This window comes from Panthera tigris, chromosome X (genome assembly GCF_018350195.1).
Source record: "Panthera tigris isolate Pti1 chromosome X, P.tigris_Pti1_mat1.1, whole genome shotgun sequence".
Lineage (NCBI taxonomy): Eukaryota > Metazoa > Chordata > Mammalia > Carnivora > Felidae > Panthera > Panthera tigris.
In genome coordinates, this window is record NC_056677.1 from 25,978,429 (window position 1) to 26,004,441 (window position 26,013).

General features: G+C 44.7%; 1 protein-coding gene and 1 long non-coding RNA gene across 3 annotated transcripts in view; one reads left to right on the forward strand and one right to left on the reverse strand.

The window, feature by feature from the left end:
- Positions 1–478: 478 nt before the first annotated feature.
- Positions 479–14,081, reverse strand: LOC107179892. The gene is made up of 3 exons (XR_006213449.1): positions 13,434–14,081; positions 1,723–1,789; positions 479–895 (listed from the first exon to the last, which is right to left on the reverse strand). It is a non-coding gene; the product is annotated as an uncharacterized LOC107179892 (long non-coding RNA).
- A 313-nt stretch (positions 14,082–14,394) lies between these two features.
- GK (glycerol kinase) overlaps positions 14,395–26,013 on the forward strand; it is a 75,387-nt gene continuing 63,768 nt past the window's right edge. For both annotated transcript variants that reach the window (XM_042975006.1, XM_042975007.1), the window contains exon 1: positions 14,395–14,557. In XM_042975006.1, coding sequence (XP_042830940.1) covers positions 14,480–14,557 — 78 coding nt within the window. In that variant the 5' untranslated portion in view covers positions 14,395–14,479. The remainder of the gene's footprint in view (positions 14,558–26,013) is intronic.

Consider the following 26,013-nt stretch of genomic DNA (forward strand, 5'->3'; position numbering starts at 1 on the left):
AAATAAATTTTCTTTTTCTTTAATGATACGACTGTAAATGCAGCCCTTGAGAAGGCAGTGCCCCGTGATGATGAGTGCGACACATAATTTATAATCATGAACATAATTAAACATGATTGTGAACATAATTGGGGGTACTTTGGCTTCATTTTTGTGGGTCCTCAGGGCATTGTGGGTATAATCCCTGCCTCAGAACGTTCTCAGGAACAGCGGGACAAACTGAAACACCTGTCGACTTGCATCCGTGGCAGGTTTTCCAAACATGTTTGGCAAATGAGAACATTTGTGGATATTCATGTGGTGATCGTTCCAAAAGACCCAGTGTCTGGGCTGTAACCACATATGACCAAACGCTAAATTCTGTGAGGAATGGAGATCACACCAACACGTACTCGTTGTGTCATCCCCCTGTTGCTGCACGACAAACGACTCCAAAACCAAGCGTCTCCAAACAATAACCATTTATTATGTGCCACAATTCTGTGTACTATCTGCGCTCGGCTGGGTGGTTTCCCTCCTCCGGGCGATATTGACCAAGGTCATTCATTCACCTGGGTCGCTCATTCAGCGGCTGCAAACAGATGGGAGCTCTCCTGGGGCCGAAATGGAAACATCCAAGACGGTTTCATTCACACTTCCGGAAGTTGGCGTTGGTCAGCGAGAGTGCGGAGTTTCTCATCTGCTAGCCGGTTAGACTGGCTTTCTTAAAGCATGGCAGCTGGGTTCCAAGGAGGAAGGGCTCACTTTTGTACATCACCTATCAAGTCTCCGCACCACGTTTGCTGATGGCCATGCAAGTCACACGGCCCAAGCCCAGTCTCCTCCGCCCTTGTGAAGGAATAGAAGTGGCCTGTGCCTGGGTGGATGAGAGTAGTGCAGGTAGAGACGGGAATTGCTACAAGGAGATGGAAATGTGTGTAAGATAACGGGTGCGTTTTGTCTGCTTATCAAAGGAAATGTCGCCGTTTTATAACAACGGTACTCATATGGGAAGCCTTTGACACAATGCATTCCAAAGAGCGAGTTTATATTTTGAAGTGGTGTTTACAGCTGAGACTTTGTGTGCAGTGCCCTCCTTGTGACAGCTGTATGCCTTTTTGTATCTGGCGGCAAAGCCTGCAGTCAAACTTGAAAACAATAAAAGACATGCGGGAGGGTACAGCCCGGTTGACATTATTACCAGAAGGTATGATTCCGTTGATTGATTAATTCATTCCTTCACTCGCTCAGCAGTTGCTTATAGAACACCCAGCCCCTAGTGCTAAAATAATGATCAGGACAAAACCCGAGGCATCAAGGAGCCTCGCTTGTTGCATTCCGAGGGGGTGGGGAGGGAGAAAGTAGCAGGAACCTGCGTCTGGAACAAGTGCCCTAGGCGACAGACTGATAACTGAGAATGTCTGCCTAAAGCCTTTCTCCACCAGTATTCTTTTTTAATGTTTATTTATTTATTTATTTTAAGAGAGAGAGAGAGAGAGAGAGAGAGAGAGCGGAGGAGGGTCACAGAGAGAGGAAGAGAGAGAATCCCAAGCAGGTTCCACGTTGCCAGCGAGAGCCTGATATGGGGTTTGAAATCATGACCGGAGCCAACATCAAGAGTCGGATGCTCAACCGACTGAGCCACCCAGACGCCCCTACCGGTATGCTGAGTGGATTATTTGTTAACAAAGAACTAATATTTGGGAGAAAAAGTCACTAACACAAGTCAAAAGATTCTCTTACCACAGTTTCGCCAAGTTCTAGAAAAATAGACATTCCAGCATATTCATGGTCCATTGGCCAGCATCACCTGGGAGGGTGTTAGAAATGCAAATTATCAGACCTCACCTACTAAACCAGAAACTCTGGGATTGGGGCCCAGCATCCTGGGTTTTAACAAGTCCTGTAGGTGGTTCTGATATAGGTAGAGTTTGAGAATCGTTGCCATATCCTAATTCTATTACACTTGCAACACTGCAGAGAGTGATGCATAATTTTTAGGTCGCTACACCTGGATTATTAACATGCACGTGAGTGGATTCTCCAGTCTGCATGGGGGGTGAGGAAGCGTCCTAATTTGGCTTTTTTAAATCAACTGTATTTAAGTTCTTAATCTGTCTTTAACTCCCTCTGCTATCTTGGGCAAATCACTTCTTATATCTGCCTAAGTCATCCCAGTCCCATAAAATAAAGGAATGCCTGACCTATTTACTGTAATCCTTTCCTTCAGTAACTTTCCATGTTATCTTTTCCATGTCCATGTCGGTCCCTATCCCAGTCATCGTTCGAATAGCAAGAAGAGATTAAGGAGCTAGCTTTCCAAGTAGACTAGAAAAAATAAGGCAAATATGAGAAGGCCAAGAAACATGACTGGATCCTCCTCCCCCCCCCCCCACAAAAGAATCTCTACGGCAATGTAGTCTTTCTGCTTACATAAATTCTGTGTAAATTAACAGGAAACACCAGAGGGGGAATAATTGAAACCCCAAGAGTCTCTCCAAATGGGAGTTGACGTTGATTTCTTGCCCTACCGGCCCGAAATCATCACGATGAACTTGAGAAAACTCAAGCTACTTAAATCATTCGCTTGTAGAGTGGTTTCACACATCATGCCATCCAGGTCAATGACATTTTCCCTGTTTGACCGATGAGCAAGAGGAAGCCAGGGGGGAAAATTAGTTATTCCAGGTCAGGAAGATCAAGTGTTGAATGGCAAGGCCAAGATCAGACCAAGGAGCTCCTTAGCTGTCCAATCCAGTGTTTCTCCCACTGCTTTACTTTCAGGTCTGGAATGGGTCACGGGGAGCTCGAGGTGGACCAGCATCCTACCTTCTTCGTTTTTATCTATTTTCCTGGCTGCCCTTCCCTCAGACGGCCACAAAAGGGCAGTGGGCTTGATGTCAGGAGACGGAAATTCTAGTTCCGGTTCTGCCACAGAAGGCGGGCGAGTCTCAGACGCGTCACTTCACGCTCCCCGGAACACACGTGCCCCGTTGTTATTTCCAACTCTGCCTCAGGGATAGTATGGAAAATGAAAGCAGACTATCTCTTGGTTAGTTTGTACCTTTGAATAAATGTGAGTTTTCAGACTGCAGCCAGGGCTTGAAGGGATGAGAAAGAGCAGAGAAATGGGGGTCATTCCAGTTGGATACGACGAAACAGGACTAGGAGGCTCAGAGTAAATATTTAGGGTGTGGAGATTAGATACACTGAGCTAGAGTCTTCTGTTTAAGACTCTTCCCTTTGACTTTCCCTGAACTCCAAGAGGGAGCTTAGAAGTGTGTGACCCTGTCCTGTGAGAATCTGAGGGTCAGGACTGTGTGAAAGTTAGAACGATGTCAGTCACTTTTTTTTTTTTAATGTTTATTTCTTTTTGAGAGGGAGAAAGAGAACGTGTGAGCGGGAGAGGGGCAGAGAGAAAAGGGGACAGATGACCCGAAATGGGTTCCGTACTGACAGCAAAGAGCCCGATGTGCGGCTCGGAACTCACGAACCATGGGACCGAGACCTGAGCCAAAGTTGGCCACTTAACCAACTGAGCCACCCAGGTGCCCCGGTCACTTTTTTTTTTTTTAATGGATTGATATGGTAGGTTTGGTGGCTTCCTTTTTACTGCCTTCCAGAATCAAGGAGATCCTTATCTATATCATTTAATTAATGCCTTTCATGGTATTCAGAGGCCAGTTAGCCTACTTCCTTTACATTGGCCTGAATGCCTGTCTGTGTCTTCTTCCAGGAAATTCAGAAATACTGATTCATCTGCCCTCCTCTCCTAAGCAGGCCAGTTTATCAGTAGTTATCAAGTCAGCATTTCTATAAGCAGGCATCACATAGAACACCAGAGTGATGTCTACACAGAGTACAGGACAATTTCCTTCCAGAGCAAACGTGGTTAAACTACACACACAGAGATGGATAAGAGAGTGTGTTGTAGAGTAAGGGCCAGAGGGGGAAAAAAATAGAAATGATGTTCCAGAACACCGAGAGATTAGGGAAAAGGATGGAAAGAAATGAGAGGGTGACAATAGAGTGCCTTTGAAATTGATAGCCTAGTGGTTTGCATAATTACCCTGGTGATTTTCAATCAGCGTCTTTTAAAAAGTGTAGAATTGTATAAAGTTTCTGGACGGAAGAGACTCAGTTTTGAAGCTCCATTTTGCTTTCCAGCTGAGGAACTGTCCAACGGGACAAGAGGTGACAATTCTTTTACAAGCAATTGCTCATAAAATTTCAACAGAGTAAGTGGCATTCGGATTATATGAGGGCAGTAAAGTTAACTACTTTTTTGTAGTTTTGTTTCATCGCACTAATAATCAAAACAATAGTAATCAGAAGCGACTCCACCGGTCAGCACCCGAATAGCTGGGGTTTTTTTTCTCTTCTTTATCTAAATCATGTAATGACCTCTTGCTTCTTTCCTATTAAAGCCTCTTGCTTTCCCCACATAAGCAAGACACTCTTCTCAGTCCTCTGGAATCTGTGTGCCCGAATCGCAATTCTGAGATCACAAACGAAGGCCTTTCTTCTTTTTCAGTTTTGCCTCCTTTTCTCAGTCAACATAAATGGTATCAGAACAGCAGGGGATCTGAAGCGATGTACCATTCTGATTCTGGGACTGCCGTTGGATTCGAACATGGTACCTGCCTAAGCAGGCGGTTCGGGGTTCTGCCGGTGAGTCCTCTCAGTTCTGAACCTCACGATTATCATAATTTTTTTTCAGTAATCTCTCCACCCAACATGGGGCTCTAACTTGACTGAGCGAGCCACGAATGCCCCAACCTCCCTCTTTTCAGTTGACGCTTAGGCCCAGGTTTTGGGTGTCTGTCTTACCTATGTGGGCTTGTGTCTGTCTGTCTGTCTGAACTACAGAGTTACTCTCATCTGCCCGGTGCATACTCAGCGGGGCCTTTGGTTTGGAAAATTGCTGCTGGAGAGCAGCCCCTGACTGGAACGCCAGCTGGGTGTCTGTTATAGGTCCATTTTTTGTAAGTTTCTGTCTTGTGGGATCACTGACTTGTCATTACAGTGGCCACTCGGGGATCTTTGGAGATTCCAAAATTAGTTTATTTGCGGGCACAACTGGAAAAAGAAAAAACCAAGCAGCTTGAGTAGAAGCATAGTTCCCTTCGTATTTGGAGGCCTCTGACCAATCAAATGATTCTAAACCTGCTTCCTCAGGAACGAAATTACCTAAACTTTCTAAAGCTGACTCTGACCTCTCTCAGCGAGGATCTAAGCTCAAGGAGCTTCTGAGAAACGCTACACCCATTGCTTGTCTTCCACCTTCTCCCTCCTGCTCTCCCCCTGGCGATCCTAGTTGCACAGAACTTCCCTTCTCTAATATCAACCCGGAGGTTCCTCTAGACCCTCCAGCGATCTGAACTCCTTCTAAACTTAAACCCAATGAAGGACGCTCTAAGACTTTATCAGTCATTTATACTCCGTGGACCAAGGCACGACCATGAACTACTTACTGCCAAGGACTTTCCCCATGCCCTTGAAGACCCTCTTCAAGGATTTGCTAGGGGATTCGCTTTAGTTATTCAGACCCGTAAACCTGGTAATTCTGACCTTTATCAACTTCTACGCATGCTTGTAAATGAAGGTCACGTAAGGGAATGAATGGGAAAAGCAGGCCGGACAGAGCCTGTTGATTTTGCTAAGTGAAAAGCTGTAGGTAAAACAGAAGCTTTTAAGCTCGCTGAAGATTTACATAAAACTGCGCCTCAGGGTTTCCAAAAGACTATAGATTGGAGAAACAAAGCAACGATGTAATCAGTGGCCAAACGAATCTGGTTTTTAATTATCATGATAGATTAGAGAAAAACTTGTAAACAATACTTTGGTATTGACAAAATTAATCGTGAAAACCCATTTTTTTAACTTTTTTTTTTTTTAATTTAACTCCAACTTTGTTACCTGTGAGACAGCATTGGCTCCAACAGCCTACGAGCACTTTCCCCTCGAAGGGCACAAACAGCAGGGGAACTAATACTCATATGACCGAAAAGCGCAGCTCCCAGGACAAAAGGGGATCTTCCCGTTAATTCTACCCAATACTTCAGGGGAAGTAGATGTTACTGGGAATGAGGTGAGATGAGCTCTCTCTCTCTCTCTCTCTCTGTTTTTTTTTTTTTTAGTACAGCTGACACACAATGTTACATGAGTTTACATGAGTAAACCAGTGATTCAACAGGTTTATACGTTATGCTATGCTCATCACAAGTGTAGCTACCCTGTGTCACGAGACAACACTCTTATAACACCACGGACTGTATTCCCTGTGCTGTGCCTTTTATTCCCATGACTTACTCATTCCATAACTGGAAGCCTGTATCTCCCACTCCCTTTCCCCCTCTAGACGTGGGAACAACACTGTCAGTTTTAAACCCCACCCACCTGCCTCCCCGCCTTCCCCAGAGTACCGAACACTACAAGCTGTGGGAGTGTGTAATATCCCATGACAGTTTTAAAATTTTTACCCGTTTCTTTTCAGCTGGGGCCCTTACAGCACTCATCAATTCCTTCTGGTCCCTACAGACCCCATTCACCTGTTAGACCTCAATTTTTGGGGGAGGTATCAGCACACATCTCTTTCCCTCAAAAGAGGGAAATATTTTTGGAAATAGTGGCACAGCACATAGAAAATTTAACTTAGCTTCTGGGTAGTCAAACTTCTTTAAGACTGAAGGAGACTGAAAGGGTTCAGAGCAAGTCTCCCCGGAGTGTGCCACTTTGGCATTTTGAGCTGAAGGCCATTGAGACCCTGTCGCTCAGGAGAAATAGCCACTATCTTCCTGCTTGACTCGTTTTGTCTGCCTTGCTGTGGCATGCAGGTTGTCATTTCTTTCTTTCGGCTATCTTTGGGAGTGACTCTAGATCTTGGGAAGGTAGTATCTTTGCACCCTCTTTGGGGACTCGTCTTACATCCAAAGCATAAAACTCAAAACTGGCAAGAATTTATTTTACAGTGGCCCTGTAGTCCAAAGTTGGCCAGATTGGAAGCTGATATTCAGCACCTGATAAGAATTTTTTTTAAGGCCTCTCCCCTAAGTTAAAATTAGAACTATGTACCCAGAGGGAAAGAAGCAAACTGAGGATGATGTAGTCAGATGGGTGGATCAACCTAGAATGTCATTTAAATTGCAACCCAGTTCCTTGAAGGATTAAAAGCAACTGCCCTTATCTTACAAATCTTTGCAAAACCAGAAATAAAGGCCTAGAAACAACTGAAAATCCTTCAACCTCCCCTTTTCACCAATCCCAAACATCCACTATTTATCTCAAAAGTCTCATAACCGTCTCTGGGAACTCATGTGTAGATCATCCTCTATTCCTAAAACTTGGGGTTGGGGAGAAGTTTTTTAAAGTTACAAATGGCTGTAGAAGCACCCTTGCCCCAAATCTAGCCCACAGCTTCCATAAGGTTACTGGGCAAGGATAAATACCAATGGTAATTGTCTTCCCCACAAATATTTAGTGGCAAAAGTTTTAGCTATCTGAGCACATAACCTTAACTAATTCCATCTCCCAGAAAAACAGTTTGCACTCAGTTGCTCTTTTCTAAACTAGTGAATTCTGAATTATCCTACTTTCAGCCTCACGGCTAAAAAAATTCTTACTTTTTTTAAAAAGATTTTATTTTCAAGCAATCTCTCCGCTCAGTGTGGGCTCAAACTCTTGACCCCAAGATAAGAGTCGTACGGTCTTCCTACTGGGCCAGCCAGGTGCCCCTCATGGCTAAAAACTTTACAACAATAACTATAAGGTTTCCATTTGTGTCCGTCTTTATGTTCCAATGTGTTATAGATGTGTAGTATTTTCTACCTCTGAATGGTATTGCCGAAATTAATTTATAAAAGAGCTCTGTTTAATTGGCTTAAAGAAAATGAGTGCTCGTATAAATTAAATTCTCAGACAATAGAAATGAACCCAAATATATTTCAAGTTCATGTGATCTAAGATTAATCTTTAATATATAAAAGCTCATTGAAGTTGGTTGGCTTAATTAAAACAGGCATGTTTTTAGAGTTGTCAGCAGTAAATATAAAACTATTATTCTCCCTAGGTTTGCTAAAAGTCAAATTAGCTCATGTTATCTCTGTTACAGACTTGGTCAGCAAGAAATGTAACTTAAAGGTGATGGTTAGCTGTTTAGTGTGTTGTGAAATTTTCCTGACTAATCTAAACATATTTATTAAGAACAAGTGAATTAAATTGATGTAAGTAAAATACAAGTTTGTAAATGAACTTTTCAGCAATATTTATGTCTACTTAAATAGTTTCCCCAAATCCTTTTTGGATTTGTTAAATTAAGTTACATAATGGGTAGTCTTGAAATATCCAGATCATTTCCAAATAAGATGAAATCCTGAAACATTAACTACTGAACATAAGCTTATTTACTTTTGACTTCCTATTACAGAGAAACTAAAGATATTTGGGTCTATTGCTAAATATGTTTTGTGCCATACTGAGAAGTTTACTATAAGAAGGCATTTGTTTCTAAAAATTATGAAATGTGTTCATAAAGTTGCCAGCCTAAAGAATGCTGATATAGGGGCGCCTGGCTGGCTCAGTCAGTGGAGTATGCAACTCTGGGTCTTGGGGTTGTGCATCTGAGCCCCGTGTTGGGGTTAGAGATTGCTTAAAAATAAAAAAAAAATTAAAAAAAAAAGAATGCTAGTATAACAGTTCACAACTGCTTACTTCTTAATTTCATTAGAAATAGATAAACTGGGGTGCCTGGCTGGATCATTTGGTGGAGTATATGACTTGTGATCTCAGGGTCGTGAGTTTGAGCCCCATGTCGGGTGTAGAGATTACTTAAAAAAAAAAAAAAAAAAAGGTCTCTAAAAGTTAAGAATTTTGCTAAATATGATTTAAGCTACTAGAAATAATAAGAAAACGTCTCCACATGCCAGTAAAATAGGATGTCATGTGTTTTGGTAGGAAAGGATATTAGAAATGGAGATGTGGTTTTTTTGAGGTAAAAGGAAGAACTTTTGACCTAAGGCAAGGCCGGTTATTTAAAGAGGGAAATCAGGCAAAATCTGAATGTAGGAATGAACGTCATAGAAAGTTTGTGAAAAAAGGAATCTTTGAAAAAAAGTCTATGCAGGGTCAGAACTATGATTGGAATGGGTGAGTTTTAATGTCAAAGGTATAATGGTACAAGATTAGAACTGGTTTTGTCTCACTGTTAAAACACCAAAGTTTTCTTAAATTATTGGTCTACTCTTAATATAAAATTATAAACAAAGGTTTTTCTTTGTCTTTAATGTAATCCAGGTAAGAAAATCAAAGTTTCTGTTTTGTCTTTATCAGGTCTTTAATTACTTAAGGACACTGAATTTTCCCAGTATTAAAAGAGCTAACTTTCGCTAACGACTGACTTTGTAATCCTCTATATTTGTCTTTAGGATCTCATCGTCGCCTGGGATGACAGGTAAGTATTAAATTTTATAATGATCTGGGATCCTCTTTAGTTATGTGCTTTAAATTTAAAACCTTCTGATATTTTTCACAAACTTCCCCAAACTCAAATTCTAAATGAAGTCTCTTTGACTAATTAGGCTTATTTATCTGGTATATTATATTACCAAAGGAATTGTCAAATTACCAAAGCATTGTCAGGTACTAAGTGAGGATAAACCATCTTACGTTACATTGTATGGGTGAATTGCTATTCATGTAACTGTTCTGGAAATAATATGAAATTCCTAAAGTTTTAATATGTCCTGGTACAGTGTTATTGCTTGTAATTCTAATTATTAACGTGTTGTGTGTCACAGAAATAACCAAACTTCCTTTTCAATTGTATCATAATGAGCTCCCGAGATCAGACGAGATCGGGTGCGCTCAGGGTGCTATGGCTGTAGACCATAATGAGCTCCCAACAGATCTTTAACTGTGGCCATTTTGAGTCTTCTTGTCATTTACAGTCATTGTTTTATTCTTGATGGTCTTGCACATGTGTTTCAGCTTCAAGGAGATTCATGGAAAGGACTTTTGACAAATACAGGTTTCTGATAACCTTAAGATCACAAAACTGAACTGGATAAGAATTTCTGCAGCTATTGGGAAATCTGGATTCAAAAAAAAAACAAGAATTAATAACACGGGCCTGAATAAACTGAGGAAGCTGGTTTTCTAATGTTTTCTCTTCCAGATTTAAAGAAATGTTCTCTCTTAGGCTATCTATGACTTACAGAAATTTGGTAAACTATTCCTTTGTAAACAGATCTGAAACATTTATCTTTTTCTCCCTACCTGATCCTTCCAGAATTTAGAAACTCTCAGTGAGTATTCCTGTTTTCATGGCAATTATAGCTATTTGTATAAATTTAATAAGAATCCGTTCTCCTTGTAACAGGACAGCATTGGAAACACTGGTTGTATTACCAACGCTTTGACTGGAATGTCGTATTTCAGAGACATGCATAGACTCAGATATGACCAGACAGCCTGAAGGATCTAAGGCTGACTTTCTGGAGCCAATGAAGCCCCTTGGAAAAATCATCCTGACACTTTGCTTACAGGGTTCCCAGCAGCCTTACCAGATAAGGATGGAAGGTCGCTTCCTGGCAGGCACAGGAACCTCAGGCTATTTGGGGGGACTTCAAAAAGGGAGGAATTCACCCAAATCCTTAGCTATTAATTACACAGAAGTCTGATGGCAAGTATTTGGCTTGGTTCCTTAGCTTGGAGAGGCTGTTGAAAGTTCAATCTAAAATGTCTTACGAAAAGTTCCAGCATGGGGCACCTGGGTGGCGCAGTCGGTTAAGCATCCGACTTCAGCCAGGTCACGATCTCGCGGTCCGTGAGTTCGAGCCCCGCGTCAGGCTCTGGGCTGATGGCTCGGAGCCTGGAGCCTGTTTCCGATTCTGTGTCTCCCTCTCTCTCTGCCCCTCCCCCGTTCATGCTCTGTCTCTCTCTGTCCCAAAAATAAATAAAAAACGTTGAAAAAAAAAATTAAAAAAAAAAAAAAAAGAAAAGTTCCAGCAAAGCAGATTTAAGTGAACCTATATAATCAGTCACTATTCTTGCTACACTTTTGAAAATAATCAGGCCAACGTGCTGAAATTGGACTTATTTTGCAAATTAGTATTCCTTTGGCCATCTTTGGTGGAAATGATGGTGATTTTAGAGAGTGTTAAAAAATAAAATCCAACTGAAATAATCTGAAGATTTAATGGACTTTATTAAATGCTTCCCGAGTCAGGCAGTATCCCATCTAGCAAGTAGAGGGAAGCTTTGAGAAACTGTACAAAATGGCAAGTGTTTATAGGAAGGAGGGTGGGGCCAGAAAGTTATTAGTAAATGAAAAGGATTGTTCCCGAAAGGTCACTTTCCCTTAGTGGGGGAGAAGAAGAGGGGTCTTATCATGTAGATTATTCATCTTCCTTTGGGGGATAGAGAGGCCCCATAGGACAGACTCAGTGGGCTGATCTGGAAAATTCCTGACTGACCAGTTAAGATTACATTTCTGGGAGAGGTTGAAACTGCGGTTAAATTAGGTATTAAGCCCCAGTTTGGGAACTCGGCCTAAGCAACACCATTTGGGGCCTGTGGTTTTCTTTTGAAAAAGAGAAAAAAATTGTATTCCCATAACACACACGTGTGGATGTTAGATTCTAGTTCTGATCGTCTGACAGTTTGTTGTTTCCCTGCAAAACTGGGCCGTATCCTGAATTCTGGTTTCCTCAAATATCTGGCTGTGACTCTCCAAACCAAGGTTTCCAATTTTCTTTCATTCTTTTGACTTGGAATGGCTGAGAACTAAAACCGCCATTTTTCCCGAAGCCGTGCAAACTGAAGCTAGACAACTTGAGATAAACTTCAGAGGAACTGCCATGACAGCCCACGTTCAGACGGTCTTCGTGCCTGTTGCTTTATATGGGCCTCTCAGAAAGATCACCAGAGATACTCAGACTGCAAACCAGGAAAATCTGTCAGATCGCCACCGCCTGCTCTCACTCCCTCTGAAGATGCTTTGAGCCTGACATCTAGAAGTCTTCTCACTGGCCACACTCGGGACGCAGACACTGGGTTTATAATACGCTCCAACCATTAACCTTTGTGTTTCTTTTGTTTCCGTAGAGATGCCTCTTATTAATTACCTGACTGCTTGCACAATATGGGCCTAATTTGGGGAACCCCCTCGAAGACCACTTCCTGAAACGAGACACAAGTGTTTAACTGAAGTGACTTATTTTCTTTTTTTAATAGTTATTTATTTATTTATTTATTTATTTATTGAGAGGGAGCATGAGTGGGGGAGGGGCAGAGACAGAGGGGGAGAGGGAGAGAATCCCAAGAAGGCTCCTCACTGTTAACGCTGAGCCATAGGTGGGGCTCAGACTCACAAACTGTGATATCATGACCTGAGCTGAGATTGAGAGTGGACGCTTAACCCACTGAGCCACCCAGGCGCCCCTGAACTGACATTTTTTTTTTTTTAATTTTTTAATTTATTTTTTTTAACGTTTATTTTTGAGATAGAGAGAGACAGAGCATGAACGGGGGAGGGGCAGAGAGAGAGGGAGACACAGAATCGGAAGCAGGCTCCAGGCTCTGAGCCATCAGCCCAGAGCCCGATGCGGGCGGGGCTCGAACTCACGGACCTCGAGATCGTGACCTGAGCTGAAGTCGGACGCCCAACTGACTGAGCCACCCAGGCGCCCCTGACATTTTCAAGAGTAGGGCTGGTTCATGAGATTTGGAACAGACCTCTTACTTAAGGTCCAGAACAGAACATTTAAACTGGCTACCAGGGAATAGTATTGATCTGTGACAATTTTCAAAAAAAAAAAAAAAAAATCTTGGATCAAAAGGGAACTGTGGAATTGTGTAAAATTTCTGGCCATAAGGTTCTCCATTTTGCAGCTGCATTTTTCTTCCCAATGAACTCTTGAACTAGGCCAGAAGCAGCAACTGTTTTACAGGCAGTTGATTGTAAAGTTTAAAGAGAGCAACTGACAGATCATATGAGGACAGCAAAGTGAATTAATACATACCAGGGACAGTTTTATTTGATAGCAGCAATAAAATAATCAATAAGATAGTAATGAGAAGTGGCTCCACCAGTCAGCACCAAAGTAGGTTTTTTTTCTTTTACTTAAGTCATGTAATCACCCCTTCTTTCTTTCCCGTAAAAACCCCTTGCTTTCCCCACATGAGCAAGACCCTTTTCTGAGTCCTCCAGAACCTGCACCGAAACTGCAATTCTGAGACCCCCCCCAAAAAAAGGCCTTTGTTCTTTCAGTTTTGCCTCCTTTACTCAATTGATAACATGATCAGCAATAGAATAAAGCAATACAGAATGCGTAGCACGGAAGGATAAATTGTTTCGGAAACATTTTTTCAATAATGTAAATATACAGAAAATATATTTATGTGTATCTATATGTATTACATAGAAAATAAATTTATGCACATGCGCACGCACACACCTGGAGTCGTAAACTATTTCTCACGGTGGGTCTTCATTCAAAGTTTGAAAAGCTCCTGAAACGTGCGGAACTCTCCTGGCAAGGTAAATTCAAGGTCAAATCAAAGAGCCCCTTTGCTCTCCCTTTGCAATGTAGAGCAGTTAATGGAGGGAGAGGAAATGGCGTGAGAGGGAGGGGACACCAGAGTGAGGTCAAGCGAGGAGCAAGGGCGGTTCGGGACAGGGAGTTGCCGGATGCCAGATTGTCAATTGAGGGACCCGAGGTCGATTCTGCGCTCTTGCCTTACATGCTAAACCGAAAGAACTTCCGCGTTCCTTGTCCCTGAAAAGCGGCCGAAGATGAGGGATTAGCCGTGCTCCCGGGGGCCACGCTACGTGGGGCCAGTTCCCTGCAGGGAATTCTTATCCAGGGCAAGGAGAGGGGAGGTGGGCGGGGCGTGGGAAGCGCGGGAAGGCCCGGCCGGGTCGGCCTGAACAGCGACTCACGCCGCGCTCTGCACAGCCCACCAGGGGAACAAGCAGTCCTGTCCTCTGGGACCTTTCGCGGGGGGAAGCCCCTAGGCGCGGCGTGGGGGTTGTGCCCTTTCCACGGGCCGGTGGCGCTCCCCGCCAAAGGGCAGCACCGGCCTCCGCCCCCGGCCCTGCGGCAGGCCGGCTCGGCCGCCGGGCCGCAGGAGCCCACGTGATCCGCGGCGCGGGCCACCGCCTCCGCCGCGCCCAGGCCCCGCCTCCCTGACGTCTCACCGCCCTCTGACTGTCGGAACGTTCCGCCTCTTTCCGCGTTCGCTAATTGGCTGGCCCGGCGGGCCGCGCCCCCCCCCCCGCCACGCCCCCGGAGTCATGGGGAACGCGGTTGGAGGCGGGGCCTGGGCCCAAGGGGCGGGGTGAGAAGGTTCCGCGCGGGTAAAGGGGCTGCCTGGAGCGCGATCCCAGCGTTCTGCTGTTGCACGCCGCCTCGCCTGCCCGGCCAGCGACCTGCCCCTCCCCCGCCCGCCGCCGTCTCCCGGGAAACGGGCCGCGATAGCCCGCTGACCCGAAGCTGGTTTCATGGCAGCCGCGAAGAAAGCAGTTTTGGGGCCATTGGTGGGGGCAGTGGACCAGGGCACCAGCTCAACGCGCTTTTTGGTGAGCCCAGGGTGACATTTGAGGAGGCGCTGAGCCGGGGCGGGCGCCCGTGGACCTCGGGGCTGGCTGTCGCGTCCCCATCCCGCGCCTCCCCCGACCCCGGGCCCCAGTCGCTAGGCAGGGGGTGGAGGCCGAGGCCCCCGGAGCGGGACCCGCCACGCTGGAGCTGCCCTCCGTGGGCCTGGGGGACCTCGGCCTCTCGCGACCCCCGTGGCCGAGTTGAGCAGCCCCGGCCTCGGTGGTGGAGCCGAATCACCTACTCATAGGGGGACTCCACCCCCAAAGGGAGCTGGGACTCGCCGAGCATCCGTCAGAGCGGCCCGCCTGTAGCCAGGGACAGGTGGCCACATTGACCGCTACTGCGGTCTTCCCCAGGAGCATTTGGCCTGCGGGGCGCAGGACGTCCTTGGATGGGGCAAAAGCTGTGTCACGGCTTTGGTAGCCTAACACGGCGTCCTTTGGGGCAGTAGAACGAATATAGTATTAGCGTGATGATGCGCTGTCATCCTCTCCCACACAAATTGCAGAAGGTGGAAGGCCGGCATGGTGGGGTGGGGGGCGGTGCTGAACACGTTAGGAAAAAGTCACGCTGCTGTGTTTTTACCGGCATCTTTATTCGATTCCGAAGACTCGCAAATTTCAGTTCGGATGCTTTGCCCGTCACAAACAGATGATTGTTTTCTCCGTGCTTCACAACTTAAAGTGACAGGAAAATGCTGTTCCTCTTTTTATTTACCGTGTCTGAGAGCAGTTTTATCACAACGGAGTGCTATTTAAGGGACTCTGCTTATTAATGTCGTGTGCAATTAAGAAACTTGCTCTTAAAGTGATCTAGCACCGAGTTTGGTAAGATGATTTAAAAGTAATTTAAATAAACGCTTGTTGGTTAAGAACTTATGCTTTCGGTGGGCATTTGGCTCACTTAGCAGATTGATGTAAATACTGAATGATTATTTGGCTCTTCACTGACTTCAAATCTTTTTTTCGTGCATTATTCTGTATGTATATGTATGTGTGCGTATACTACATGTATTCATTGTATATACAGTAAGTACATGTCTTCCAAGTTCTGCTTAACTGGCCACTTGACTAAAACCTGCATTTGTGCCTGCATTTTGATACTTGTCTCTCTTGTCTGAACTGAAAAGCTTTCTGTCCACTTGTAGTTTGAATCCTATTTAATGACTTAGCCAGGTTTGAGCTGCCAAGCTCAAACCACCGTCTCTTACATTGCTTATCTTTAGATCACCCCGGGCAGGTTTCACTTTGTCCTATTCTCATATAAATGTCTGTAAAGGAATCCTGAATCATAAGTAAGATAGTCTGCCTAACTGGATTTGATTAATCTATAAAACACACAATCATCATTGCCATCTTCCCAAATTAAGAAAGGCCATTGAAGACCTGTGTCCTGACTAAGTGTGGGTTGATTTTGGAAATCCTGTTCAAAAATTGCCCACACAAGTGCCTGCAGGAGCCAGCCAGGTAGAAGGTGGAGAGCCGACTCAGGCCAAGGGGACAGCCTAGAGCCAAGCGGTACCACAAGCCCAGTGTTGCCAGATCTTCAAATTCTTTAAGAAATGTTGATCGTCTTGAGTTTGCAGTGAAATCTCATTATTCTTGAACGTTGGCCAACTACTTCTTTAAGCATTGTGGGGGCCACACTGAACGGGGCGACTGTTCTCAAGTTGATACGGCTTCTCCCCACTGTGAACATGGGTAAAGTATTTGATGTTTCATTTCACTATTATTACTCATGTCCTTACATTATTCAGTTCGGTATGCCTTCCCTTTTAGGAACCAGCCTTACTGTGCTTCTCTTTCTTTTGACTCTTCACCGTTGCCGTCCCTGTAGCCCGGCAGGCTTCTTTACCTACTGAGGGCTGTTCCTGGTCCCTCGGAGTCTGTTGCCCAAGGGGCATCTTTCTGCATTGGTGGGGGAAGAATTAATCGACTTCATATTATCGCAATCATTTGTGTGCGTGACATGAATCATTCGGTGTGTGACATGAACGTCACAAGCCTGCTGACCCTGGGTTGTGTTTTCTGAGCTCTGGTGTAGTATGGTCTGATTGAGTAAGCTGAGGTGCAAATTCAGAAGATTCCCATCCTGCTTATAGAGTGATGTGTAAAAGTTGATCGGCCAAGTTTGCCGCTTCTTGAGAAACAACTATGAAAGATGCTTCGCGGGTCGACAAAAGACTTCCAGATCATGCGTGAAGTCGAACAGAACTTAGGAATGGTTTAACAGTCAACTTCTCCTTCAGTTACAAGGAAAGAGGTTGCTAAACCACTCCCTGCAAAATGCAGATAATAGATTTGCTGAATAAGTGCTTCGATCACAGATCACGAGGTAATTCCCAAGGGTTCTAGTCATTTTGTTCCACGTTGTAATTATGACTCACAAATAATTGCTTACCTTCTCAGGGAAGAATACAATAAGAGCTGTCATAAGGAACCTTATCAAGTTAAAGGTATTTGAGTAATTTCCTGATCAGTGTTCATTAGATTTGCATATCTCATTCAACTTTCACGAGACCAATAACCTCTCCAAGCTTTCTTCTTCCTTTTTCTGTACTAACCATCGTTAACTTTCTCCCCTAATGGACACAACATTTCGAGCCGCATGTTCTTTCCTCTGAGGGAGTCGTCTCCTCCCCCGTCCCTAGATCTGCTTCTTGAAATTCAACTCTGCCTCCAAATAGTGCCTCAGATGCCATCTCTTAGCAGGTCTTCCTCAAACCCTTAGAATTTCTACCTCTTCCTATAGTGCTTTTCTTATACATCTATTAATAGCTCTGATCACCTGATTTGTATTATAATTGTATACCTGCTGTACTTCAGAGCCGGGACCTCCTTTTAGGTCCTGTTGGTCTCTGTGTTCCTTAAAACATCTTGGTCCGGGGGTACCCAGGTGGCTCAGTCGGTTAAGCGTCCGACTCTTGACTTTGGCTCAGGTCTCACGGTGAGATCAGCGTGGAGCCTGCTTGGGATTCTGACTCCCTCTCTCTCTGCCCCTCCCCTGCTTGCTCTTTATCTCTCTCTCTCTCTCTCTCTCTCTCAAAATAAATAAAAATAAACTTTAAAAAAAATCTTGGTCCATGCAACAAACGAACATGTGTTTGTTTGTTTGTTGAACACGTGTTTTGTCTACAGGGAGCACTTTATACATATTGATTCCATAGATTTTTATTTCCCTTTAGTAGGTCAACTGAATTTTGATTATGGTTAGCTCTTTTGCCTTGTCCCAAAAATATCTTAAAACTTCCTGACTTGGGTGTGTTTCATTACTTAATTTCTTATATTTTATTTTATTTATTTATTTATTTATTTATTTATTTATTTATTTATTTTAACGTTTATTTATTTTTGAGACAGAGACAGAGCATGAGCAGGGGAGGGGCAGAGAGAGAGGGAGACACAGAATCTGAAACAGGCTCCAGGCTCTGAGCTGTCAGCACAGAGCCCGACGCGGGGCTCGAACTCACGGACCACAAGATCATGACCTGAGCTGAATGAAGTCAGATGCTTAACCGACTGAGCCACCCAGGCGCCCCAGTTTCTTATATTTTAGTAGACATTTTGAGAACATGTTCATTTCTTCATCTAGTTGCCAAAGAGTTCACCCTGGGACCCTATGCATATGCTTTGTACTAAAGGGAAACGTTCATACTTGTCTGATAGGAAAGTGAACTGGGGTTGGCACATGATTACTCAGATTACAGAATAGGAACTTCTTGGAAAGAGAATCAGTGTAACAGGTTTTAAGGAGGGGCCATTTCTTTATAAGACCAAAGTTTCAGCTTAAACAGTCAACTTCCCTCTTTATTTGGTAACTTTGTTTTTCCCCATTAAGTTGAAAGTTACGAAAAGCAAAGACTTGGAACGTGTTATGACTTGAAATGTGTCCGATGCTGCAGGGGAGGATTTTTCCAGCTTTATCTCATTTAACCCACACAGCAACCTCAATGTAGGTGGCACTGGTAAGCTCCTTTCCACAGGTCATCGGACCATGCTGAGGACCGTGCCCAAGGTCACAGTAACTGGTGGAACTAGGATTCAAGGCCGGGTCTGTCGCGTGCGCCCAGAAGCCTGCCCTAAATCGTGCCCTAGGCTCCCCGGCTGCCTGAAGCCCTGTGAAGGGAAGAGGAGAGGCTGGGGAGAGGCCGCTTACCCACTTCTCAGGTGTCAGTTCTGATTATAATCACAGATGAATCTTCACCAAGGAAAACATATGCACACACTGGTTTCGCAATATGTAAAAAAACAAACAGAAAACGTTGCCTTTGAATAAGTGCTGGTTTTGATCGCCCTGTGACTCAGATCCAGCGGGTCCTGGGCTGGACCCAGGTGTAGTCACCGTGGATGACGGTTTCGCAACCGCCGTGTTCCAATAGCCAGCATCTCCAAAGAATGACTAGAATTGTAGTTCGGTGTTTGTTTGGGCAGGAAGCACTGCCTTGGCCCCAGCGGCCTCATCCTTAGAGATCTCATAAGGCTTAGGGACGGATTTCCGCTTTCTTCCTTTCATGTATTTATTCGACGCCTATTTATTAAGCGCCCATCAGGGGCCAGGGACTAATGCACCGTAAACGTGGTAAAAACTGATGTGGCTCTTAGGCAGAATGAGGCCACCATTGTGATAACTACGGTTGTGTTACTTTTGTGCTTTCTTCTTTTCCACCAAGTTGGCTCATTTTCTTGCCCATCACCTTACACAGATGGCAAGAAGACGGTCCCCTCACGAAGCTGCCACCCTGTCTTGTCTCTCACAAACATCATGTGTGAAGAGCTCTCCCTCCCCCAAGCCTAACACAGCATCTGGCATGTGTTAGGCGCTCATTACATGACTACGTACCCGAGCCCTTCAGAGGCGTTGACTAGAACTTTGCGATCGGAAGACTAGGGAGGTTAATTCGCGGAGTCTTGGAAAAAGTCCTCAGGGGGCACCTATCGCCGTATCAGATATATGTATGTGCTATTTCATGTGGCCTCATTTTTTAAGGAAAATATAATGCCCTTTGCCATGTTTTCCTTCTCTGGCTTGTTGGAACATGCCACTATGCCTTTTGTGGTCAGGTTTGCCATATATTTGTAGCCGGAGCTTTTGTTTTAGGTCACTCAAATCTATATAGTATCACAGAGTCCTAGAGAGGGAGTTCTCATTCCTGAAAACTGTTTTATTCAAGCTGAGTGCGGCGTAAAAGCGCAGACTAGCGGGGGAAGTCACGTGGGAGGGAAGTGAATGCGCATGTTTCTCGTGGGCTGGCCGAATTACAGGGTGAGTGAGCAGAGGTAAGTGAATTCAGCTTAGGACGCTAAGGGACAGTTTCTTAGTGAAGACGGCGTGTGGTCCGTCTCCCGTTCTCCTTCTTCTTCTAAGACAGGGAAGGCATGCACTGTTTTAGAAAGGCCTTACATATTAAAAAACAAAAAGGTCATTTCCCACGTTTCTTCAGTGTTTAAACTATCCCTCTCCTCCAGAGCGGGAATTGAGTTATGAATTAGGCTTCGCGAGGTCACGACCTGAGCTGAAATTGGACGCTTAACCGACTGAGCCACCCAGGCACCCCTGTCTTTTTTTTTTTTTTTTTTTTTTTGAGAGAGAGAAAGCCAGCAGGGAAGAGGGGCAGAGGGAAAGAGAGAAAGAATCTTAAGCAGGCTTCACAGTCAGCACAGAGCCCCACTGCGGGGCTCGATCCCACAACCCTGGGATCATGACCTGAGCTGAAATCAAGAGTCGGACGCTCAACCGACAGAGCCACCCGGGCACTCCACTAATCTCCTACGTTCCCTCCCTTTTTCAGTTTGTAACTGGCCTCCCCGCAAAACAGAATCTGGAACAGATGCATGATTTGGCCTTACAGATGAATATAGCGCTGGGAGCTCTGAATCCTAACTATCACTGGCCAGTTGTGCCGGTGGCTGCCGGTGATAGTAACGGTAATAAAAATAGCAGTCGTGGCAGGGACAGCAGTGGTCACATGTCTGGGACGCCTACGGTGCGCCTGCCCTGTGTGAAATACTTCCTATAAATTCTTTTATTTAATCCTTTTACAGATGGAAAAGTTGAGGTTCAGAAAAGTTCAAGTCCCGCAGCTGACTTGGGCAGGACTGGAGCTTGATCCCCCACCCCCAGCTCTGTGCTCCCCAGGCCTGTGCTGTTTGACTCCATGATATATGAAGTGTGACCTCCTCATCTGCCTTTCTGGCCAACACAGGATTCTGAGAACAGATCTCTTCCTCTCTTTTTTTTTTTTAAAGAGTTTTTTTTATTTTTAAAGTTTATTTATTTGTTAGACAGAGAGACATGAGCAGGGGAGGGACAGACACAGAATCGGAAGCAGGCTCCAGGCTACGAGCTGTCAGCACGGAGCCCGATGTGGGGCTCGAGCCCACGAACGGTGAGATCATGACCTGAGCTGAAGTTGGACGGTCAACTGACTGAGCCCCCCAGGCACCCCTCTTTTTTTTTTCACTAAAATATAACTGACATGTAACAGGGTGTAAGGTTAAGATGTACAGGGTGTTGCTTACCCTTTGTAGCATTAATACCTCTTTTACGTCACATAATTATCATTTCTTTTATGTGGTGGGAACAATTAAGATCTAGCCTCTTGGCTGTTTATAGTACAGTATTCTTGGCTAGAATCACTGCTGTGCATTAGATCCCCAGAACTTCTCTATCTACTAGTCCCAAGTTTCTAACCTGAACAGATCTCTTTCTTTAAGCTTCCGACCTCAAATATAAGCAACGGCCCGCTGGGCATCTTTACGCATGTGCCCCAGTAACACCCCAACAACACATGATTGAAGATGAACTCTGCCATCTCCTTAACCCCCTTCTGTGCCACCACTGCTGTTCCCACCCTATCCTTTGTCTGGTAAACACGGTCTTGGCTGGCCTGTCACCTGTCATCTGTGAGCATCCCTCCTTTTTCTTTACTCCCCTCCATCCAAGCCCTTGTCGCATCTAATTGCTTATATCCTTATTAGATCTCTCTCAGCAGCGCATTTCATTTCTTTCAGTCCCCACTGCTGCTGGCCCTCTGACTGGAGCCCTCAGTTGTCTCCCCTGGAGACCCCTGGATCCCCTTGGATTCCCCGGGTCCCCACAGACACCTGGCGGCTGCTCTCCTTCAGCCTGGCCTCCCCTGCGCTCCCTGCCGCTCACACACTCCCTTCTAGGCAACCTGAAGTCCCAGTCGAGAAGTTCCCTCTTCTGATAACCCCTCTCAGACCCCCACTAGTCTGAGTTTGATGGCCTTTCTCCTTTTATGTCCTAAAACTTTGTATTTCCTGCCACTTAATGAAGGATGAAAAAAAAATCGTAAATGGTATTAGCATGATTTTGTATTGGAAAAACACTGAATCGGCATTTAGAAAACCTAGAGCTTAGCCCTGTTTGTCAGTATTATCCAACTTCTTGGAGCTCCCTTTGTGAATACTAGAGCATTATATTATATATTTCAGTTTGTGTTGTGTTGTCCTGCGTTTTTTGCCTTGGAGCTCCATTGGTAAGCTCTTTTCTGGATAGGTCCAAATCTGGAAGCTGGAGGTGATAAAATGTGAAATCTAAGGTCAGCGTGGCCCAGGGGCTCAGCCTGGAGCTCCCTGTGCCTCCTTCCCAGCTTCTGAAGGGCCCCGGAGATGCAAGGAGCACATTTTGGAAAGGCTAGCCCATGGGATCTCGAGGATCTCTTCCAGGAACCAGGGACTCTTTGTGCCTTCAAATACTACTTTTAATTAATTTTCTTAAGGAGAGCCTTCGATTCTGTGCTGTTGTGCACCTGGAGTTTTTTTTTTTTAATGTTTATTTTTGAGAGAGAGAACATGAGCAGGGAAAGGGCAGAGAGAGAGAGAGAGAGAGAGAAGAAGAAGAAGAAGAAGAAGAAGGAGGAGGAGGAGGAGGAGGAGGAGGAGGAGACAGAGAATCCCAAGCAGGCTCCGAGCTGTCAGCGAAGAGCCCAACGTGGGGCTCGAACCTATGAACCGTGAGATCATGACTTGAGCTGAAGACGCTTAACTGACTGAGCCACCCAGGCACCCCTGTGCATCTGAAGTTTTAACTGACTTTTAAATTTGGTGAATTTCAAATTTGAAAGGGGAGAAAAAGAGGTGAGGAGCATCTGTAATGCTGGGGTCTTTCTTCTTTGCCATCTAATGAGTTTTAAACAAATGACCATGCTTGACCTTTTGTAAAACAAACTATATAGCCACTGCCATCTTCAGTTGACCGTGGCTTTTGAAATCTACTGGAAAAGATCAGACGAGCATTCTGGCTACTGGGCCTTGTGATCTCTTATAGTGTTAGTAACCCTCCGGGCAGAAAGTATTGTGGAAACATCATTAGCCTTCTTTGTACATTTGTCCATCTGCAGACAAACGGACAGTCTTTTTTTTTTTTTAATTTTTTTTCAACGTTTTTTATTTATTTTTGGGACAGAGAGAGACAGAGCATGAACGGGGGAGGGTCAGAGAGAGAGGGAGACACAGAATCAGAAACAGGCTCCAGGCTCCGAGCCATCAGCCCAGAGCCTGACGCGGGGCTCAAACTCATGGACCGCGAGATCGTGACCTGGCTGAAGTCGGACGCTTAACCGACTGCGCCACCCAGGCGCCCCAAACGGACAGTCTTAATTAAAACTGGGGGGCACCGGGTGGCTCAGTCGGTTAAGTGTCAGATTTCAGCTCAGGTCATGATCTCACAGTTGGTGAGTTGGAACCCGGCATCGGGCTCTGTGCTGACAGCTAAGAGCCTGGAGCCATCTTCAGATTCTGTGTCTCCCCCCTCTCTGCCCCTCCCTCGCTCATGCTCTGTCTCTTTCTCTCTCTCTCTCTCCCTCTCAAAAATGAATAAACGTTAAAAAATTTTTTTAAAAACTCTTCACATGAACCTAGATGTATGAGAAAAACAGTAGTCCAGAACTTTACTCCCCTGTCCGATAGCTACTAACAACACGTGGAAATTGACCACTTTCAGTGTGGTCACTTTCAGTCCAAATTGAGATGGACCATAAGCATAAGATATATACCAGATTTCAGAGACTTCTAAAAATAAGCAGATCTCCTGTTTCTGTATTGATCACATGTCAGAATGCTAATTTTTTAGACACAGTGGCTTAAATACAATGTTATTCCAACTAATCTCACTTGCCTCTTTTTACTGTTTTTTTTTTTTCAAAGAAATTAAATTTCATGGGGCGCCTGGGTGGCTCAGTCGGTTAAGCGTCCGACTTCGGCTCAGGCCATGATCTCACAGCCCGTGGGTTCGAGCCCCGCGTCGGGCTCCATGCTGACAGTTCAGTGCCTGGAGCCTGCTTCGGACTCCGGGTCTCCCTCTCTCTCTCTGCCCCTCCCCTGCTCATGCTCTTGACATTCTCTCTCCCTCAAAAATAAATAAACATTTAAAAAACTTTTTTTTTAATTTAAATTTCCACAAGTGGTTTGTATCATATGTCGGTTGGACAGTGCAACCCTAAGAAAGTTGAAGAGTCTACAAATATTAAACCTAGAAAGTGTCCCACAGACGTGGAAGTGTTGCCCAGGGTCAGATTGTAAACATCTAAAGGTAGTATCCATATTCTGTACAGGTTCAGGGCTCTGAAGACGTAGGGAAGGCCAGGCTCCATCCTGTTAGGTCCAAATGCTGTGTGATCACCGGCATCACGGTCTAGTAAGTCAGATGGAATTTACCAAAATTCTCCCCTTTTCTGTGCCTTTTCCAAAGGTCTACAAATCCGTTATTAGTGTGGGGGCCCCGAAGCCAGCCTAGTTAAAACCAGTAGGTGTTGGAACAAGGATCTCACTCCATTCAGAGCCCCATAGGCACCGTGTCTCTTAACCCCAAATCCCTTGGGGATTTGGAAGTAGACCCTGGGAGCAGTAGTAAGATGCATAAAAATAGTAAAACTGTGGTTTCCTATTAGAGTTTCAACCATTTGTCATTTGGTTTTAATAATTTGCTCCTAATAAGGACCTGACGGACCAAAACGGATGGAACATCCTCAAAGTATACCCTAAGGCTAAGTTGTAAATCAGAGGGGGTATCATTTAGGATTCTGTGACATGCCTTTTGTTTAGGACACGCCGAGTTAACCTTTGACTTAAAAGATATTTTCTCTCTTCACAGGACTTGAGAATATATACCTTTTTGCTTTCGCTCTATTTATCATTTCCTCCCAAAAGGGGAGGTAGTGTGCTGGGGAGAGAGGGCAGCAGCGACTCCTGGTGTGTTTTCTCTTCCTTTCCCTTTCTTAGACTGCAGTGAGCAGGTAATTTTCTCCCACGGGAAACCCAGGCATGGAAACGCTTACCTAATTGGATGTAACTCTACTGCTGTAATTACAGTGATTCCGGAAGTTGAGTTTAATTAAAATAGGAATCCTTACTCTGAAAGACTAAGTACTTTGGTACTCAAGTGGAGGTGCACGCAGGCGAAAATATAGAGGAGAAAGGATTACCAGGTTTTTTTTAAGTATTGTTTTAGTAGTATTAAAATTGTGGAGGATCGTATGGCACTTCTTTGGTAGCTTTGGTCCATTGGTCTTCACGGTTTGTACCAAGCGTCATCAGTTCACGGCAGGTATGTCACAGAGAGCACTCAGCCGGATGGGTGTGGGGATGCACTTCTCCCCTGTTGATCGATACACAGCTCTGTTGACCTTTATAAGAGCTAGATTCATGGGGGGCACCTCCCTTCAAAGGAACTGACGCAGTGCCCTTCCCTGCCTGGCTCTCTATGACTCTTTGTGTCTCCACATCCAAGATGGAAGCAGAATGGAAACTTGTACCATCACCATCAGCATTTTGCCAGCTCTCTTTTCTTTTTGGTTTTCCCATTCTCTTTCTTTTTAATTTTATTGTTTATTTTTTAAAATTTATGTCCAAGTTAGTTAGCATACAGTGCAACAATGATTTCAGGAGTAGATTCCTTCGTGCCCCTTACCCATTTAGCTCATCCCCCCACATATACATATATGTACCGCCATCTTCTTTATCCATTCATCCATCGATGGACGTTTGGGCTCTTTCCATACTTTGGCTGCTGTTGATAGTGCTGCTATAAACACTGGGGTGCATGTGTCCCTTTGAAACAGCACACCTGTATCCCTTGGATAAATACCTAGTAGTGCGATTGCTGGGTCGTAGGGTAGTTCTAATTTTAGTTTTTTGAGGAACCTCCATACTGTTTTCCAGAGTGGTTGCACCAGCTTGCATTCCCATCCCATCCTCTTTTGAGATCCATACTATTAACTGGTTGATGTGTGAAATTTTTTTAAAGACGAAGGAGTTGCCTCTTTAGCTTCACCTTCACTAGATTTCTCTTTATCTTGATTCTATCTGTAGAGAAGGTAGAACATCTTCTGCGGCCTTTCATCCGATTAGACTTTTCCTGTCAGCGACTAGGAACTTTGGCGGCTGAATAGCTTTAAACATCTTTGCTCTCTACCTGC